This window comes from Zingiber officinale, chromosome 4A (genome assembly GCF_018446385.1).
Source record: "Zingiber officinale cultivar Zhangliang chromosome 4A, Zo_v1.1, whole genome shotgun sequence".
Taxonomy (NCBI): Eukaryota; Viridiplantae; Streptophyta; class Magnoliopsida; order Zingiberales; family Zingiberaceae; genus Zingiber; species Zingiber officinale.
Genome location: NC_055992.1, coordinates 5,242,410 through 5,263,209, shown reverse-complemented (window position 1 = coordinate 5,263,209; position 20,800 = coordinate 5,242,410). Strand labels below are relative to the sequence as shown.

The 20,800-nt window shown below is 36.1% G+C and overlaps 3 protein-coding genes across 10 annotated transcripts; all 3 read left to right on the top strand.

Annotated features, from left to right (window-relative positions):
* The first annotated feature begins 3,047 nt into the window (after window positions 1–3,047).
* LOC121969359 lies at window positions 3,048–8,090 on the top strand. Of its 2 annotated transcripts, none has more exons than XM_042519420.1 (5): window positions 3,048–3,162; window positions 4,334–5,226; window positions 5,350–5,550; window positions 7,280–7,475; window positions 7,704–8,090. In XM_042519420.1, the coding sequence occupies exons 2-5, from the start codon at window positions 4,384–4,386 to the stop codon at window positions 7,886–7,888; spliced, it is 1,425 nt and encodes a 474-aa protein (XP_042375354.1). In that variant the 5' UTR covers window positions 3,048–3,162; window positions 4,334–4,383; the 3' UTR covers window positions 7,889–8,090. The 2 variants fall into 2 exon arrangements, with proteins under 2 accessions (XP_042375354.1, XP_042375355.1); XM_042519421.1 differs by having other exon boundaries at window positions 3,161–3,250.
* Window positions 8,091–9,400: 1,310 nt separating this feature from the next.
* Window positions 9,401–17,098, top strand: LOC121969358 (bHLH transcription factor RHL1-like). Of its 7 annotated transcripts, none has more exons than XM_042519417.1 (10): window positions 9,401–9,558; window positions 10,756–10,874; window positions 10,997–11,718; window positions 11,804–11,851; window positions 11,966–12,052; window positions 12,132–12,293; window positions 13,754–13,819; window positions 15,356–15,421; window positions 15,506–15,574; window positions 16,552–17,098. In XM_042519417.1, the coding sequence occupies exons 3-10, from the start codon at window positions 11,026–11,028 to the stop codon at window positions 16,888–16,890; spliced, it is 1,530 nt and encodes a 509-aa protein (XP_042375351.1). In that variant the 5' UTR covers window positions 9,401–9,558; window positions 10,756–10,874; window positions 10,997–11,025; the 3' UTR covers window positions 16,891–17,098. The 7 variants fall into 7 exon arrangements, with proteins under 7 accessions (XP_042375351.1, XP_042375348.1, XP_042375347.1 ...); XM_042519414.1 differs by having other exon boundaries at window positions 11,804–11,887; XM_042519413.1 differs by having other exon boundaries at window positions 10,756–10,888; window positions 11,804–11,887.
* Window positions 17,099–18,408: 1,310 nt separating this feature from the next.
* On the top strand, window positions 18,409–19,076 carry LOC121973080 (protein LIGHT-DEPENDENT SHORT HYPOCOTYLS 5-like). The gene has a single exon (XM_042524670.1). It carries the CDS (start codon window positions 18,409–18,411, stop codon window positions 19,051–19,053), a length of 645 nt encoding a protein of 214 aa, XP_042380604.1. The 3' UTR covers window positions 19,054–19,076.
* Window positions 19,077–20,800: the final 1,724 nt, after the last annotated feature.

Here is a 20,800-nt window from a genome sequence, read left to right as displayed (position 1 = left end):
TATTCATATGAAGAATGTTCACCTCCCACAGTTGCCATTTATTATGTCTTTTACAGATAAGATTACATCTTCACAGCAACAGATGAAGAATCATGAGATTTTGATAAAAGTGCTTGGAAAATTTCGACTTCTAGGTTTATTTTTCTCTAAGTTTGGCTCATGTTTAGATTTTCAACTCCTGTTAGTTTTGATTTAATCTCTATGGACATGAGACAATCTGCAGTTCTCTTCACTTGAATAAAATCCATGGATTCTTTTGCATACTTATCTAGCTCCTAACTACATTGAGAAATTAGATAGTATGATTAATCATTAGTCTTGAGACTTTGTTAACCTTGCGTTTTAATACCAGTGACCATTCAACTTCAGAAGTGGGGACACATTACATTATTTTGTTCTGTTTTTAGGGAGGCAACCTAATCAAAATACCACAGCCTTATGACAACCTCCAAACAGCTAATATTCAGCGAACTTCTGACAAGTTTGAGGATTGGGTTAAGCATGGAGAGACTTTATGCCATTGATCCAATACACTAGTATTCCATTTCAGTTGGCAAAAAAGATTTCCCAATGGCCCAGATGACGGCAAGAAGATATTGCATTTGGAATAAGTTTGCAAATTCCTTGAACGACAGTGTGAGATTGGGGCTAATAAACAATTGATGTAGTGCAACTATGCTGATAGTTTGAAGTATATACATATACTTTGTTTGAGAGGCCAAGTCTGTCATATGATGGCCAGTCACTGTCAGTGTAAATATCAGTATAGTACCTCTTGGTCTGATGAGCTTCACACTACAGCAACTATTTTTTGTTTTTTCAGTTTCAGTTTTGGTTGTTTATGATCTGTAAATACATGTAAAATGGCAAAACTTTCTTTTATTTTTTAAGAAAATTATTTTCAAGGTTTCAACTGAAGAGATGTGTATGAGATGAAACTAATTGGATGCTTGCTTTATTCATATGAAGAATGTTCACCTGCCACAGTTGCCATTTATTATGTCTTTTACAGATAAGATTACATCTTCACAGCAACAGATGAAGAATCATGAGATTTTGATAAAAGTGCTTGGAAAATTTCGACTTCTAGGTTCATTTTTATCTAAGTTTGGCTCATGTTTAGATTTTCAACTCCTGGAATTAATTGATTTTCTAATACTTTGCCCACTATTCAATTCAAACAGATTGAAAATCCAAAATCTTAGAACCAGTAAAGAAAATTTAAAACCCAAGTCATATAAATATGCTAGCTTGAGATAGCTTAAATCTAGCATTATAAATGTTTAAGATATGATCGTTTCTCCCAAAAAAAAAAAAAAACCTAACAATTAAAGGAAAAAAATAGCACAATCCAAGAATTTAAGATGAAATTTAATGACCTGAGTATCAGCTAGAATATAGTTGATAAGTTTGAGCATACATGCAATGGATTTACAGGTAAAAGAAATAAACTTAAACAAAGCGACATAACATAGATCACAAGGACAACATTTAGAAATTAATTCAAGATTGTAGGGCAACCGAACACTGCTTTGAAATAAATTCTTTATCTACTAAATAGAAAACTGCATTGTTGATAAGCAGTGTACATTGAGGTTTGTTAAGAGTGACAAAACGGAATAGAATAGCTAGAGAAAAGAAAGTCATGGCACAACATCTAAGCCATTTCGCACAGCTAGTTGCAAACACCCAGAGGAGATTCTCTACTCTGAAACTCAAACTTCTCGACTGATTTCCTGTTTCTTTCTACAAACGCTAATTGCTTTTAAGGATGCCATCGCTCTGAAATTGCAGGAGAAACTGGACGGCAATTGTATAGTAGAATATAGCGCTCAAAGGTCAGTTAAGCTGTTTAAAACGAGATGAAAGAAATAGGCAACACTGATATGTTAGTACCTTTGGCGGTCGGCTAGAAGAGGAGAGGGGGGATGTGTGTGGGTGAATAACCCCTGCACAAATAACTTTCTCGGACAACTAACTTAATTAAAGAACACTTGCATAAGAAATGATAAAGAAATAAAAAAGACAGAGACATTGGAATTTTTACTTGGTTACAATCGGGAAGATTGTTAATTCAAGGAAGTAGAACACACTAATATTTCTTTCAGGTGGAGAAGTCTTTTTACAACAATGATCGCACAAAAAGATGAAGTTAAACGAAAATTAGAAACGTACAAGTGTTGTTTCTCAAGATGCTTGTAGTTTTTAGTTTCTTGGACCAATGCTGTATTTATAGCTTTGGTCTGGTCACTTGGAAGAGTTTCAGGCGTCTGGAGGGGGATAAAACTTTATCCCCTTCACAATAGATCGTGATCAAATGCGATCCGGATAAACTTTGATTCCGGCCGCCCGGACTTGGGAAGTCAACCATATTGACTTTTTCAATCTGGGCCTTCCGCTTCGGTTTCACTTGCCTCGGTCCAGATCTTCTACTTCGGTTCCTTTTATTTGGGTGATCTCGACTATCTGGAATAAGACTCACCCGAACCCAACTTCTGACCTTCTCGAGCAAGTTTCCGCTCCTAACTTCTCATCCCTCGGAAACATGGCACACCTTCTTCTCGTTCGCCTGCGCACTCTCCAGTAATTCCTTGTCCCTCGGACGCACCGAATCCGTCGACTCTTTCCCGTGTCGTCCTTCTCGATAGTTACGTTTTTTGCTCGACGTCCTGTGCTCCTAAATTCTTGTACACTTAGACATAAGATTAAATACAATAGGACTTGACTTAACTTAACTTAACTTGTTTGATCACATCAAAATAATTTTAGGATACCAACATGATCAAATTCAAAAATTTTGCTGAGAACTCCAAAAAAGACAAATAAAAACATGATCCAACTTACAAAAATTGGTCATCCGACTCATAAAAAACTCAATCTTTTACTCTTCGCACTCCATGGAACAATCGTACAAATGCACCTCCAATACGCGTTCAAGCTGTGCAAGTAAAACGAAGGACAAGGAGAGCATTACTCAATTCGGCAAAATAGAGAAGGGAAACCGCCCGCTTAATCAGACCCGGCCCGCTACGATAATCGGGTCGGATCCTTGTCGAATTGTAATATCATACTGCTTCCTATCCACAACGGCACGACAGCGCGTTGCGTCTTTTGGATCGTTGTCTTCCGACGCTGGAATTTCTTCCCTGAGTCGCTTTGCAGGTAGGAGAAAAAAAATAATCCTTTACCATCGATCTCCTCGTTCTGATCTCTGTAATTTGATGATTACCCCTGTGTTTTGATGCTTTCGGTAAATTTTTTTTAGAGTTCTTTGTGAATTAGGTTTGTTGTCGATTGCACAAACTTCTGCTTCTATGAACTTTTTATAAGGTTGTTATTTTAGGGATGTTTTTTTCTTAAAAAAAATTAACATTTGATCAAAAATTACTTCATGGTTTGTATATCCGCGTCCATGTTGGGGCTTCTAATGAAATTAGGGTTGCTAAAATACTGTATTTCGTAGTTTTTCCCTGTTGTATCTTTGATTTCATCTGTCGGACTTTGTTTTTATAGCTATTTACGAAAAGGGGATCATTGGAATTCGTAATTCTCTTGCCTTAGGTGAAATATTGAACGAGAGGTATATTTTTCTAGATGAGGATTTTATTCCGTTGTGTGATTTTTTTAAGCACGGTTTGGGTACAATTTCAATATGTTTAATGTGCTATTTGAACAAAAGAAATAGATTTTTGATGGGTTTTGAATGAAATTCTTGTTTGGTTCGTTAAGGGGAATGAACTTTTAGTAATTCTCAATTTAAAGATATTTACCAATTGAATTTGAGTCTTTTAGCTGAATATTTTTGGGCTAACTTTGTTGAACACCCAATTTTATAGTGATGAATCAGACATCATTCCATGGGATAATTGTGGTTTGTTAGTCTTATAGCAGAATTAGTCTGCCATTTCAGATTTTTTTTTTTTGTAAGTTTTTGCTTATTTGGAAAAAGACTGCTTACGGTAACCAGATATATATATGTAGTGTGAGCCCGAAATTACCTAATGCATAAATTTTATTTATATTGGGATACATTTCCTAGTGTGTAATCACAAATGCCATAATTGGTGGAGATATCAGCTAAGCTTCCTTTTGTTGTTTGGTTTATGTTTGCTATAATTTTCTCTTAATAATATTCATGGTCTTTGCAATCAAATCTTGATTATCTATTCCATTTCCTAATAGGAAAGTTAAGTAGCCGTAGTAGTATATTTCAGTTGAATGCTCTATCTTGTCTATGTTGCTTTAGATTCCATGATTTTAGTATGATGATGCATGTTAAATTCCTCTTAAGAACTCTACATATTCACATACTTTTCAAACAAATGGTGTGTAGGTGAATCATTCTAAACCTTGATCTGTAATCCTAGAGGCTTAAGTAAATGAATGGCGACTTCAAGAGGGATGCATCGATATGCTTCATTATCTGATCTTGATAAAGAAGATTATGTTGTAAATGACTTTGAATCTGACCCCTGGGATGCCCCTGACAAAAAGAGTTTGCCTTCTACACCTAGATGCTTATGGAAGGGTTCAAATAACTTATCATCTGTCACATGCCCATCAGACAAATTTGATTCATTTAAAGATCATGGCAATTCAGAGCATTCTAGAAAGGAAATTGAGGTAAACTTGAAGAATGTTCTTGGTGGCATAGTGGCTATTCTTACTGGCAGAAACAAAAACCATGGTGACCTTCAACCACAGCAAAATTCTACCTCAACTACGTTGTTCTTGGGTTCTGAAGATAGTGGTGGTAGTTTCCTTCATCCATCTGTGTACATACCAAGTGCACCACCACTTCTCGAGGCAGAGGCCGTCAACTACAGTGCTTATAGAGCAGTTCTGGAAGCAGATCCTCCAGAATGGCTACCAGATAGCCATACTTCTGTGTGTATGCAGTGTGCTTTACCTTTTACAGCGCTTACTCGTGGAAGACATCATTGTCGATTTTGTGGTCATATTTTTTGTAAAGCATGTTCAAAAGGAAGATGTTTGTTACCAGTCAGATTTCGTCAACGAGATCCTCAAAGAGTGTGTGATGCATGCTATGATAGGCTAGATCCATTGCAAGGCTTATTAATAAATTCAATTAGCAATGCTGTGCAATCAGCAAAGCATGATGTTTTGGACTGGACATCTGCAAGAGGGTGGTTGAATCTTCCTGTAGGTTTATCCATGGAACATGATATATACAAGGCAGCAAATACTTTAAAAAGCTATAGCCAGGTGCTTATCCATTTTTTTTGCATTTGTTTAGCCTATGAGCATAACCAATGTATTACTGTGATTTCGATTCTAACCATGCGTTTCTGATATATCACTATAAATAATTTTTTGTTTCTTTTGCAGATTGCCAGATTGAATCCTGAAAAATCTATCCCTCTAGCTGTCCTTCATGGAGCAGAAGGGCTTGCTATCCTGACAGTTGCTAAAATTGGCGCTATTCTTACTTATAAATTAGGTACAGGCCTGGTTGTTGCTAGGAGGTCAGATGGGTCGTGGTCTGCACCATCTTCCATTGCCTCTGTGGGTTTAGGTTGGGGAGCGCAGGTATTTATTTGTTTATTGCCTTACCAGTATTCATGACCTATGACTTAAGTTTTGTAGGAAATTTACTTTGTTTACATTTACCAGAGAAGAGGGTCAAAATGCAAGTGAAATATTCACCCACATAACATGTTCACACCTCCACACTGTAGTGTGCCTTTGATATAAAAATGTTAATATTTCATTAATTGTTCAATCTTTGGTAACCTCTTGAACCATGCAAAGGGGTTGTCGCATTTGAATAGTGTGAGGATACTACTTCTCATATGTGATTATATTCTTCACTTGAATACCTATATAGATTATTTTTCACATTGGAATGAAATTTTTTACATATTTCCATTGTTATCTTGGGGTAAATATTCGCAGTCATTCATAAACTTTTCTGTTTTTATGCTAGGGGCTTCTATTTAACAATATTAATATGAGGTCATCCTAGCTTTAGAAATTGGGAAAATGACTTTTCCTCTGTGAACTAACTTGCACGAGGAGTCACATAGGTCACAATATTTTGGTCAGCTGATTACTTGCAAACCCTAGGATTGTTGTTTTGATGAGAGGACTGCTCGCTCATCCTTCTTGCATCTCAAGCTCAAACCTTGGACCTTCCTCTATGCTTGTTGAGATACCATCTGATGGTTGCCTTCTAAATTCTTTTTTTTTTTTTTGTCAATTGTCCACATTGCCATCATGTGTCAACAAGTTTTGATGCTGAAGCACGGATAAGTTTGAGGTCCTAGCCCAATGGATAAGTACATAACTAGCATAATTGAGTGCACACTTGTATAATGCAAAGAAGTATGTGGCCTAACTTTTTGAATTTATAAAAATGTGATAGTTGTTTTGCTGATACTAGATACATTTTAACACACATCAAAACATGTCAATATAAGTTCGAATGAGTTTTAGTCTTTTAATACCATTTCACCTAGTTATTTTACTTCTAAAGATAACATTATTGCAATTAGATTGATAATCAAATTTAAATTTTATAATAATATACTGTACTGATACTCAACATGCTTTGACACGTGTTTAATGTGCCAAGATGAATTGAGATAGGTTTTACTCATTTAATTCTCTCTCATTGATTTTTTTATACTTTAAATAAACTATATCAATTTAGATAGTTATAGTAGAAATGATTTTTTTTTTTTACTTCAGTGCATGTTGAGAAAAATTCATGTTAAGTTTTACTCTTATAATTTTCTTCTACTTAATTTGTATAGTTTTAAAATAATAATTAGACAATCAATTGAATTATAATTTTGGAAAACAAGCTAAAAAACTTCAAAAAAATCAGCTTGATGTGTGTTGAAGCATGCAAAAGCATGTCGAGGGTCAACACAACACACTTATTGGCATGAACTACACGGGTGGTACATGAGAGGTTGTCTATGTTGATCAATATTGGATTCTAAATCGATCGGAATGGTACATGTCGACCAGTCTTGCACAACATGAGATTTGAAGCCATGGCTACTATGATCTTATTTCTCCATTAACTTTTCAAATTCCTGGTTGTTTTATATTACATTAGACATTTTCTGAACGATGAAATGAACTCAAGGCAAAGATTTATATTGGAGTTCGTCTGTTTTTTTTTAGCAATTTGAAGATTATAAATTACCTTTAGTTCTTAACTTTCCTGGAGTATGACTATTCAGCAAACTAACTCTAAGGTTAAGTGATTGCCTCATCTGATCATTTCTGTTTTTTTAACTAACACTAGATTGGAGGGGAGTTGATGGACTACATCATCGTACTTCATGGTTCCAAAGCAGTCAAGACATTTTGCAGCCGCATGCATTTTTCTCTTGGTGCTGGCCTTAGTGCTGCAGCAGGGCCTATTGGTAGAGTCTTGGAAGCAGATCTAAGAGCTGGAGATAAAGGGTCAGGCATGTGTTACACTTACAGTTGTAGCAAAGGTAACTACGTTGCAAGAAAGATTTGATAGACTTATTCATCTGCTGCTCTTGCTGCTGAATTGTGCCATATGATTGTATTTATTTTACATTTGGAATCTTCCTGATATACTTCCCTAATTTCCATTTTATCATGAACTCGTTCATTTCATTCTCTCAAGAATGACATGATAATTATTGTGCACATTTTCACATTCAATGGTTAATGTGTTCCATTTTGCTGTAAAGCAGGTGCTTTTCTTGGAGTTTCACTTGAAGGCAACGTGGTCGTGACCCGTCTGGATGCTAATACACGCTTTTATGGCGACCCTTATCTTACTACTACTGACATACTTCTGGGGACAGTAGATCCGCCCAAAGCTGCTATACCTTTGTACGCTGCACTGGACGATCTATTTTCTGCAGTCGAATGCTAGCGTTCATGTGTCTAATTGTATAAATAAAACTCCCTTGTGCTATTAAATATGCAGTAAAATGTATTTGATCAAAAAACCTTTCATTTGACCTCAAAGAGAATGATGGATAAATGTGATGAATACGAGCAGGAATGAAATCTGTACAGTAGTTGGACATTGTACATATGATCACCATCTATCGCAATTTGATTACATTCGTAAATTGGTAAAGTTGAGATAAATGTCTCCCTTATATGTTAGTCATTATTTCAAAGATTAGTAGTTGTCTGTGATTTATTTTTTTTGTGTTAGTCTAGGATAAATTGGCAGGACACTGAGGTAAGCATATTCATCTTTTTGTCATCTTGATTTCATTAGTAAAAAAATGATATGAAGGAATGTCCACTGACTAATTTGAGATAAGACTTATAATGTCATTATATATTTTTAAATAGCTACATTGCAAATAGTAATGAGCATAGTTTGTAAAAGGATCCTACAATTTCTAAATATCCAAACGATCTAAGAACATTTGGGATCAATTTTTACAGTGGGATTGGAGCAAGATTAATAGAATGGTAAGACCGGTTAAGTTTTAAAAGATCATAATTTTTATTTTGGGTTGAACCACAACTGTTTGAAAATATCAAATGGAAGTTAGTTCAGTTTTAATTTTAAAAATATTCTTTAAAGTTTTTTCAAACTCTCAAAAATTAAACTTCTTTCATTAAAGTTAAGTTAGTTTTTATCTTTTTAGTTTTGAGATTATTTAAACAATTGTTTGGCTGTTATAAGGATATTATTTTTATTTGGTTAAATTGAGAGAAAAATTCTATACATTTGTCTTCTGGATATTTTTTTAGAATTTGCTTACAAAATAATTAATATTCTGTTCATAGACATAAAATCATGACTAATCATTTTCACTTTTTATGTGTTCATCACTTTATATATCTATATTTAAATTTTTCTATGACATTTTTTCTCTAATTATTAACATATTTATTGGTAAATGATCTTTACATAATTTTTAAAATTATTAATCATGTTCATAAAATTTTAAGAGTTAAATTAATATGGATTACGATTTTACAAACTAAGGTAACAACTGACGTGCAATTCCTAAATTACCCTTCTCCGATGACGTCGCCATCCTGCCGTCCGTATCCGGCGTCCGAATCAGACGGCCATAAAAGCTCCGGCGTGGAAAATTACACAGGAGCCCCTAAATTATCAGGTTCCCACGTAGACGTGGGCCCCACCGCCGCAGCTCCGCCGAGATCGACGCGACGAACGCGACTAATCCGGAGGATCAAGTTACAAAAACGCCATTAAATCAGCGATCAAGCTCACTTAAGCAGGGGCGTTTCGGTCCGTGGGCATTTTGTAATTTTTCCCTAAAAGCTGCCCCGTTTTAGAAAAGCCGATGGTCTTTCCGAAAGACGCGTGGAAAACGGTAGCCATCAAAGCCCGGGAATAGAAACCCCGGCCCCACAATGCGACCAATAAAAATCCGCCACGTGGATCGCCTCTGCTTCCTCGGGAAGCTGGAGCAGTCATTTAGAAAGCATCGCCTGCTTTGGTTTTTTGTTTTATCAACGCTCCCAAGCTCTTGCTGCTTCTCCTACGACTCCTCTGCTCCCTGATCGATCGTCGCACGCTTTCCGTCTTATGCCCGACGAACAATTGAGGTGAGTCGCTCAGTCATCTGCTTCGTCCGATTGCTATTATGCAACTGGTCTTTCATTTTTTTTTTCATTTGGAATTGCTGTGGATTTGAGTCCTGTTTCTTTCCTTATCTCCCTTGGGGTTTTTTTTTGGTCAGAAACGATTTCGATTGACGTCCCATGGGTTTTCTAGTCCTATTATTTCGATGCAATTCAGGAATGTTTAGGAATCTGGGCTGCAACTAAAATGAGCGCTCAACAAGTGAACTCCTCTTTTCATGAGTCTTTAGGTTATGATTTTAGATTTTCGTACCCAGTAAGATTTTCCTCGGTATGACTCGATGGAAATGGTTGAGATTTTCATTTCTGAAAATAAAGAAATGTACTTGTTGAGGACTTGAAAGAAATCGAGGCACTAGAAACTCGAAAAGTATGATGGACAGATAGTGTTTTTTTTATACGATGGGTAAGTTGGGGAATTTTGATGGGGATTGGTGCAAAGCTAATGATTGATTGTGGCACTGAGAAAAAGGAATGATGCAGCTACTGATCAGTTGTGCTCCGGTATTATCAATGTAGTTACCTTTGAAGTATATTTTCATTAATTGGAGTCCAAATCAATGAGGAAGTTAGCAGTATTTTATGGATGTTGAACTTCATTGAGTGCCAACTTGTATTGATTTTCACTCAGGACCTCCTACCTACGATGCTTTATTGTGTTTATTAGGTACAATTGTTAGTTGCAATGCTTTACAATGAGAACAAGAAAATAAAAAAAAAAAAGTTTGACACCAGAATGTAAAGTTTGTTTCTTTACTCATATATATTCATTCTAATAGATTTATAGACCTGGGTACGTTGATGTTTAGATCAGAGAACTTTCTCATTGTCTTTTGAATGCTGGCTTTGGAATGTAATTTTTGGAGAATTCACTGAAAAACATGCCACTCAAAAGATAAAGATATGAAGGGACTATCGTACTGATGAAAAACGTTCTAATGAACATTTTAATATTTTTTGTATGTACATATTTGAGGCATCAAACTTTTTTTCAGGTTTAATTTGTTGCTTTGCTATCATAGTGTGCATTTCTGTTTTCAGTACAGCAAACACTTTCTGTTAGTTCAAGAGTTTCATAAATATATAGAGGATCTTCATTTGTCAACGTTTTCTCGATGCAAATGATAGTATGATCTGATTAACAATTTTCTATATTGCTAGAGAGAAACTGGAAATTATCTGTTGCTCTTTGTTAATTGAGACTACATCCAACGTCTCAGATGGAAACACTCTTCCATTAATCAAGCATTGACAGCTGCAATCTTGTTCAAAAACTAAAGGTTCAAGTGCTCGAGTCAGTGTCACTTCTTTCAAGCCAGATTCTTACCGATAAATTGAATTCTACTTTTCTTTGAAGTCAAGAGGAAAAATTTTGATCAAAAAAGTTTAGTTATAATTCCAGGTCACCAGTCTCTTTTTGAATACATTCCAATGGATGACTTGATTGGTTCCTACATACAATCTTCAAACTGGTCAGATAGAAATTCCTCTTCAAGGGTACTACGGAATGGTTCAGGCATATCTCTGACAGATGGCTTGCTCGCTAATTCTGTGGAAGCATACAAAGAAGTAAATTACCCATCTATGGGCATTACATCATCAAATCATATAGTAAAAAATATGGCAAATGAAGACTTGAACGTCCAAGGGCATGCTGGGACACCTAATATCTTTGTAGATGGAAATATGAAGTATGAGATTCTCGAAGATCTATATCCAAGTGAAAGGTTACCAAACCAGAATTTAGGCCATCAATTCTCAAACTCAATCTCAGTGAACAATGGCACACAAGTTAGAAGTTTATCACAAGAGAAGTTCGCTGTTGATACTGCAGCATTTCAATCGACATTGCCTCATAGTGCACTGGCCATATCTAGCTCGATTGAGAGCAACAGTAGTGAATTATCTATATTTCCAGATACTCTTGGAGATGGCCATTCAATTACTTCAGTACCAACAATTTGGTCTTCTATGTACTCAAGTGTTTCTGCATTCATGGAACAGGAAAACATGCCTTTTAGCTATCAAGGAAATAATAATGATGATGAGATGTTGAGAAAAATGAGCTTTGATAATGGGAGTCTTCTTCTTGGCAGATTGTCTGATGCATCCTTACCAATTAAAGTTTGTAGTCATTTCCTAATACTGTTCTTATATGTTGAGCTAGCATTGTGAAATTAAAATGTGTACAAATAACAACATTTTCCAGGATCAAAATGACCTACATGACCTTTCTTCTTTCTCCCTTGGACAGCAGGTAAATATGATTGCTGGGGCCTTGCAACTACAAAAGGTGCTTTGAGTTGGGACTTCCCATCTACTGTTTGTTTTAGCATTCTATATTAACCAAGCTAAGCTAATGTAACTGCAGAAACAAGATGGACTGCATTCTTCTTTTCCTCCTGAGCCATACATGATGGCTTTAAATAAAACAGCTGGAATCTCAAGCACAGAGCAGGTTATTTGATCTTTTGTTGACATGTTCAATAGCTCGTTCTTTTTGGTTAATTTCGATACTGTCTTTCAACATTTAACAGACACTGCCATCTGAAGGACGCACAACCAGCCATCAGATGAACTGTTCTTCTACTCAATCTCAAGCTATTCCAACTAATGGAAGTGGCTGTAATGGGGTTACAAAGCCACGCGTGAGAGCTCGACGTGGGCAGGCAACTGATCCTCATAGTATTGCAGAGCGAGTGAGTACTAACTAGTGTCTTGTTTAATAGAGTACTTGGCCAACTTACGAAAGTTTCTATAAAATGGTTTTCCTCCTCTATCAATTTCCCTGTACTCCTATGTTAAGATCTTTTTGTTAATGCTCTAACTTTTGGGGGAATGAATTATTACTATTATTTTTTTTAAACAAGCATGTGTGTATGCACACCTTGTGCTAGCACTAAAATACAAATTTCGTTTTTTCTAATGGCACCATCCAAAATTGCTTTTTAAAAAATGATAACAATTCAAGATAAAGGAAGCCTTATTATTAAAATTATAGGAATTATTCTCCACCAAACATGGCTTCTATAATCACTCCTTATTTGTGCCCATGTGTTCATTCATTTGTTAAAGGAATTCCCTTTTTACACTCTCTTATGTAAATGTAAATATAGATAATGAACACAATCATTTAAGTTTTCCTCACAAGTTATATTGCCATATATGGTATCTAAGCCATATTAACCCAACAAGCCTTTCAAAACCTGGTAATTTTTTCCCATGCCGAACACCTCTCCACAGCTTCTCAAACTTCACCACCGTCCTTCATCCAAGTAACCAAAAATACACCCTTCCCAAGCACCTTAATAACCTTCATATTGGCTCACAAATTCCTCTCAAACTCACTAGTAATAGCACGTATCCAACCTGGAGAGCTCAACTTCCAACCCTACTTCATGGATACAATGTGATGGAGTTCATTGATCATCCTATCCATTTTGATAAAAACATTCATGCAAGATGGTGACACAATCTACAATAGGGAGTACAAACTTAGAATGAGGAAAGATAGTACTTCAAAATGTGATAATAAATTGGTCAATGCCAGTATTTGCTCCCATGGTTGTTGCAACTGCCACCTCTAATAAAGCTTGGGACAGGCTATCCATCGTATATGTCAACAAATCTCAAACCAAAATATATGGTCTGAGAGGAACATTAGCAAAGATAGAGATGGACAACAAATCAATGTGGAGCGGCTATGTGTGTTCATTCCTTTGTTTCACTTTTTTATTAATATATATGGGTTTATTCCTTTGTTGCACATTCTTATATAAATGTAAATTGAATACAATAATTCAAGTTTTCACCACAAATTACATTAGTTTTACATAGATGCATAAACTCAAATTGAAAATGATCCAACTCCAAAATATTGTTTTTTTGTACAAATGGATAGAAAAAGAAAAATAGATATCAGTAGAAATCATCTTTGTTCTGATTCTCATTAATTTGAAACTCCAGAATAACTAAAAATCCTACATTGCTTGTTTAGAAAAAAATGAACGTTCTGATTTCATCTGCATGGATCTCAATCCGTCTTTGCTGTAGATTTCATTTACTGTCTAGTATTAGTCAACTCCAAAGATTTTGAGCTCATGAATTGATTTTGTTGTACAATTTAGTATTGCTGATATGTACTGATCAATTGGTGCAGCTTCGCAGAGAAAAAATTGCAGAGAGAATGAAAAATCTACAAGAACTTGTTCCTGATTCAAATAAGGTACTAGAAATCTTCTCTTCTGTTTGTCCTATTCCGCTTCCACAATGTGTTAATCTCTTGTCTAGTAAATATAAAAGTACCCTTGTTTAACTATGGTCTTTTATTCAATTTCACTGAAATTAAATTTGGCATAATTTTTGTTACAACTTTTTAATGATGTTCACTGCAGCAGAGGAGATAATGATGCTTTTTGATCTAGGACAAAATGGCTTGGTTCTTCATCTTAGCCAACTTATTTAAAATCTTAGTTAAATCATCTCAACTGGTTCAGACAAGAGTAACAAGGTGCCAAATGTGTGTTGTCTAGGTTTCAGTCCATTTTCTTCTGAAAAAAAAGAGGTAAATGGTAAGAGAGGCTCTTATACTTAGTATAAATATCGAGGTTAAATACAAATACTAGGAATTGACATGCCATAATTGAAAACAAAACTAGCTAAGCAACTTGAGCAGTAGCTTAAAATGACAATTAGACTGGAGTAAACTTAAGTGCAGGAAATGAAATATAATGATTAGGAAAGCAGAAACTATGAGGAGCTCTAGTCACTGAACTTTAGAGCTATTGTTTCAAGTATATCCAACATATCTCCAATTTCAACTTGTTCAGGATTTGCTGATACTTTGCCTTCTATTTCCTATCTGGTGATCCTGTAACTGACATAACTACAGTCAGTTAAAATGTAAAGGTGATTCCATATTCCACTCTTGAAGATTAAATTATTTCCTTTTGTGCCATATCAAGGCTTGAGTGGCTTTGTTTTCTTGAAATCCTTCCTTCGTTGCCTAGAATCAAAGTAACTAGTACAATCTGCTAATTCAATCCCACTGTAGCTGGAAATGCAGTATCAACCAATCTTAGTCTAACTGCAAGTATGAAAGAGGTGTTCAGCCATCTCTACTGAGCTTCTGTAGAATAACAAAAGATGCTGTTAATTGAGATTCCAGCTTCCACCAAATAAGCTTTTTATTCAGCTTATCTTATAGCATTAACCAAGTGAAAAACTGGATTTGTTTTGGAGCAAAAGTCACCCAAATGGCACGTAACTCAGAATAGACATTGTCAATTGAAACATAACCTTGATATGCTGATCTAACTGTGAATAACTCATCTGGGCTCCATTTTCAGAATCGTTGTTTTGCTTTATTATCATCCTTATTAATGCTAGCTACCATGAAATCCCAATTCTCCCAAGATCTAGGTTTCAGTCCAGTTGCACATACTACATTGCAACTTGTTTATCTGATCTTTGTTGCTTCTGGTTGATGATAGTTTAAATCTTATAAATGAAATCATAAAATTTCTTATTTTTTGTTAACGATATTATTTGAAATGTTCTTGATTTCAAACTCCATTCTCCAAAATACATGTAAAAATTTCAAGTTAACTAAAGTTGGATGATGCCTGCATAGATGCACTATTTTATCATAAATTTTTCTGCTTTGTGGACTTAACTCGTCATTTCTGTAATTACTAGCCAAAGTTCTATATTCTACCTCGACCTTATTGTTATAGCTGAAGCATGCAATTAATCATTGCAGAATGACAAGGCATCAATGTTGGACGACATTATTGACTATGTCAAATTCTTGCAACTCCAAGTCAAGGTTTTAACATTTTTATAACATAACAAGTGTGTGGTTACCAGCAATTTATTTTCTCATTATTTTTGATAATATGCTAATTTGAAGGTTCTAAGCATGAGCCGGTTGGGTGCAACAGGAGCAGTTGTTCCCCTTCTAACAGATACCCAAACTGAGGTGCTCTTTCATTTAATTTCAATATTCGAATATATAGTCCACCATTGTCCGTGGAAGAAATTTTACTCAATTGCAGAGCCTGGAACTTAGTTTTTCTCGTTTTTCTTATTGCTTTCTTGTTCTAATGAGCAGCTTCTTTGTCATTTACAGTAGTGCAATTATAACTGCATATTTTATGGAAGATATGGTGAATGCTGTTTTCACCGTTATCATTTTCTACAGAAAAAAAACTGGTTATTTACTTTTTAGGAATATCTATTTCTTTCCATTCTCAATGGAATGAGAGCATGTTTGTGTTTGTTCAATGAATACACCTGGAATAACCATTCTATCCTATGGAAGACTTTCTATTCATTCCCTTAAAATAATTGTTTGATGAAATTTGAGAAAATTAATTGGATACCACAGCATAGCAAACAGAATTAAATGGTGATAAGTTAACGTCAGGATGGCCTCATGCCCAAACAAGGACATATTCACATGAATTATCTTATAATCTCAGGAATGTTGTTTGAATTTTGTCGCTAACAGATGAATAATAAAGCGCTATTATATATTGGTCCGTTGCTTTTATTGTCATTACATAGTACCTACAAGAGTTTAACTACTAAGGTCTTCTAAATGAGATGAAATTTGCTATAGATATCTTAGAGAAGTCGCAATTATTTGACATAAGCAAATGAATGAGGCTATTTAACAGGAAATGTGGGAGTCTGTGTATGTTTTAAGAAGATAAACAGTGAGTGCTCCAGATCTCTTTGCATTTGTTCAGCATAAACACATGAGAGGCATTGGATTTGTATTGTTCTTTTTGTAAGTAGGGAAGTAGATAACTACTAAGCAGCTACATTTGGTTGTTCCATTTCTTTGATCTCCTCTTCATCATGGAATTTTTATTTCATGTTTTCCCCAAAACAATAGGAATTCTTTTTAAGTTTCGTTCAACATGCTTTATTTTTTTAAAATGAATCCTACAGGGCTCCGGCAATCTTCTATTATCATCCTCAGGGCAGGGTGGTTCAGACATCTCAGAATCAGATGACAGCTTAGCCTTCGAGCAGGAGGTCATGAAGCTCATGGAAACTAATGTCACCAATGCTATGCAGTTCCTTCAGAGCAAAGGACTCTGCCTCATGCCAATAGGTCTCGCCACTGCCATCTCGCCCAACAAAGGCTCCTCCACTGCCGTAGCACCTGACGCTGGAAAACTGACAATGAGACCCAGTTCCAAATTCGGTGGATGCGATGGAACCTCAGTTAAAGAAGCTCATCAACTGGATAACAAAGCAACATTATCAGATTGCAAGCCACATTAGCTGACTGATACGCTCGTCATCCAAAGAGATTTCAGTTTGAGGGTTATAGTGTTCTTAGCCACAGCAATGTATTGGATTTTTATTTGAATATGCACACCAGGCTTGTAAAGTCCAGCAGCATTGCATGCATTTTTAGACTGGAGTGTGCAATTAAGATCATGAACTTGCAAAAAATAGTGAAAACTCTGTCAGCTAAACCTGCACTCAACTCATGTCGAACTTAAACAAATTGAGACTGTATATATACTCACCTCTGCTCTCTTGTAGAAAAAGAGAGTAAATTAAATTCAAATAAAATTTAAAGATATCCAATCCACTTGAAAGAGAGAGGCAACCATTTAAGTTGACCTTCAGTGCCTGAAATGACATGATCATCAGTAATGCAACTGCTACTTATCGCACTTCCTCAGCTTCTCAGCAGCAATCAATCTATCGCGATGTGCTAACAAACCTAGTAGGCCATTGAAAATCAATCACTTTGCTAGCTAGCTCTGATTACATGAGCCTCTGAATGATTGAAGGAATCTAAGGTTGTTTGGTGGGCCAGTCGAAAGGAGATTAAATCAAACCAAAGTGTTCGAGTTGGACGATGATAAACATCGGTCGAAAAAACAAACAAACAATTTGAAAACACTGATAGGCATTCATTGGATTCTTGTGTTCAACTTAAATTTCCTCTGACCACAACATTTACAAAGCATGATCACTTAGCCACAGATCAACAATTACTTATAATTTTTATTTATGTATTTATAAAAAAAAACATAGAATGAATGCTTCCTGTGAGCAATGATGTCATTAAAGTTTCCTTTGGAACATGGAGTGTTGTGTGCGCTCATTAAAGTTGAAACTTGGGCAGAGAATTTCTTTTACCCTTAAATATTTTACCCTCAACGCAAGCATGAATTTGAATGATGATGTACTTGAATCCATATATTTAAGGGCGTCGGTGAGCATGTCTCAAAAATAAATGCTAAGATTTAATACTGTGCTTTTATTGACTTGCGTGATGAATCTATTATTGAGAAGAAAAAAAAAAGTATCAAAATATGAAGCATAAGAAATGATAATAAATTTCTTTAAAAAAAACATGTATTTCATTCTCATTCAAATCCAGGGCGTCACCTTTTTGCCACAAGAATTATACTTTAAGATTATGCATGAGTAAAGAAATATTGTTTTACATTGAAACTTTGAAGAGAGTATATGTTTAGGTCATTTCCTTCTATTTTAATCCAATTTAGGTCATTTTTAATTCAATTGTTTATTAATCTTGAAAATAGACTCTTTCTTTTTATCTCTCTCAATCATCAGCTAAACACAATCCACCTTCCTCCTCCTCCTCCTTCGCTTGAATCAATCGCTCACTTGTTTCTTTCCCATTCCCTTTCATATATAGAACTGATCAAATCAATAGACAACACTCCCACAATCTTTGATGCTGATCTCGACAGTGAATTAAGTAGCTATAGCTAGTAGTAGTAGTAGTGATCTAGCTAGATCGCTTAATTAACGTGCATGGAGTCTGGAGACGCCTGTGGCGGAGAGGGCCCTTCTTCTTCTTCTTCTACCGCAACCGCCTCCGGCTCTGCTCCCGCCGCCGAGCAGGGTGCTCGACGGCCGCTGAGCCAGTACGAGTCGCAGAAGCGGCGAGACTGGAATACCTTCCTGCAATACCTGAGGATCCACCGGCCGCCGCTGACGCTGGAGCAATGCAGCGGCGCGGACGTCATCGAGTTCCTCAAGTACCTCGACCAGTTCGGGAAGACGAAGGTGCACGCCGCCGGGTGCGCCTTCTTCGGGCAGTCTGATCCTCCGGCCTCCTGCCTCTGCCCGCTCCGCCAGGCCTGGGGCTCGCTCGACGCCCTCGTCGGCCGCCTTCGCGCCGCCTACGAGGAGAACGGCGGCCTCAAGGAGTCCAACCCCTTCGCCGACGCCGCCATCCGCATCTACCTCCGGGAAGTCCGCGTCAGCCAAGCCGACGCCCGCGGCATCCCCTACGACAAGAAGAAGAAGAAGAAGAAGAAGCGGAAGCGTGGATCCGCCGCCTCTCCGGCCACCGCAGGCGAGTCCTCTTCCGCCGCGGTGCAACCTCCGACCTCCGCTTCGGCGCCTGAGCAACCCGCCGATCCCCCCGGCGGCGGTTCGTCGTCCATCTCATGACTAGTAGTGTTTTGAAGTGTTTAAATGTTAATATTTGAAATTTATTAATTTACGAGTGAAAATCAATTTGTATTTGTTTTTCATGGTGATCAATTCCTTTTAGTTCAGTTCAGATTCTCTGTCTCCATTTCTCTTTGTTCTCGTGTCCCACTGTCGATCGAATAGATCAGATTAAATCTGAAGGATGATTTATATCTTTAAAATATGTACAGTATCCTCGTGATGTGCAAATTATCTTTGAGATTTAATCTAATCCGTCCGATCGACAATAAAATATGAGGACAGAGAAAAATGGGGACAGAGGATCTAAACTAAATTCCTTTGCCATGTGGGTGTAACTGAGTTGTTAATCAGGTTGGCCGGATTTGCCCTCAGATAAGTATGATTTGATTACAGACGTATGTAACTACTGTTTTAGATTATCTCTTGTTGGATAAATATGTAATTAACAAAAGAGGGAACAGAAGTACGTAATTATTTTTTTTATTGATATTAGTATAAGCTAACAAATTTATTTATATAAATGATTAAAAAATTATATAGAAAAGTATCATGAGATATATATATATAAATATATATGGTAATAATAAATATAAAAATAATGATAAATATGGTTGCGATTGTAATTCAAACATAATAAATCATCAATAATTGAAATCAATTTCTGATTCTATTCGAAATATGATAAATTTTCTTATTATTATTTTGGACTGCTATCCTTGTCATCATTACCCTGACAAATTTAACGGGATGTTCAACACGTTGAGTTTGGTTGTCAATCTATGAAACCATTGTCGGGATAACGATTTGATGAAGATGTCAACAATTTGATCCTCTGTAGAGATGTATGAGATTGATAGTTGTTTAGCTGCTACATGTTCTCGTACAAAGTGAAAATCTATCTCCACATGTTTTGTGCTTGTATGAAAAATTGGATTTGTAGTAAGATATGTTGCCCCAATGTTATTACACCATATCTTAGGTATAATATTAGTAGAAAGATGTAATTCTGAGAGAAGGGAATAAGAGATTGAAGCAAAATGATTTTAGATGTTACATTAGCAACTGCTTTATATTCAACTTCGGTATTGTATCGAGATATAATAGGTTGCTTTTTAGAATGCCAAGAGATAAGATTTTATCCAAAAAAATATTTCATACCCTCAAGTAGAATGAAGGAGAGCCGACCCAATCTGCATAACTAAATGCATTCAACTCCTGTGAGGAATGTCGATATAAAAAGAGACCATGAAGAATAAAGCCTTTGAGATAATGAATGATCCTATTAACTCCTTCCCAATGTTGTTCAGTGGGAGAGTGCATATATTGACAAGCTCGATTGACAGCAAAAGATATGTCAGGACGTGTGATAGTGACATATTGTAAGACTCCAGCAATACTCTAATATATTTGAGGATCAACCAAAGCATAAGATGATGAAGGTGCAGAAAAGTTGCCTAAACAATCGGTGTTGAGACTGGACGTGCACCATCCATCTTATTAGCCCGTTGAAAGATTCTAGTAATATATTTGCTTTGTGAAAGGAGACAACCATCCGGATTTGAGAAAAGTTCAATGCCAAGAAAGAAACGGGTTGTACCGAGATCTCTAATAGGAAATTCTTGATTAAGAAGATGAAGTAGAGAAGTGATGCCTTCTTGATCATTACTAGTTAAAAGAATATCATCCACATAAATGAGGAGAAAAAGCATAGAGCTAACATTGCACTTATAAATAAAGAGGAGTA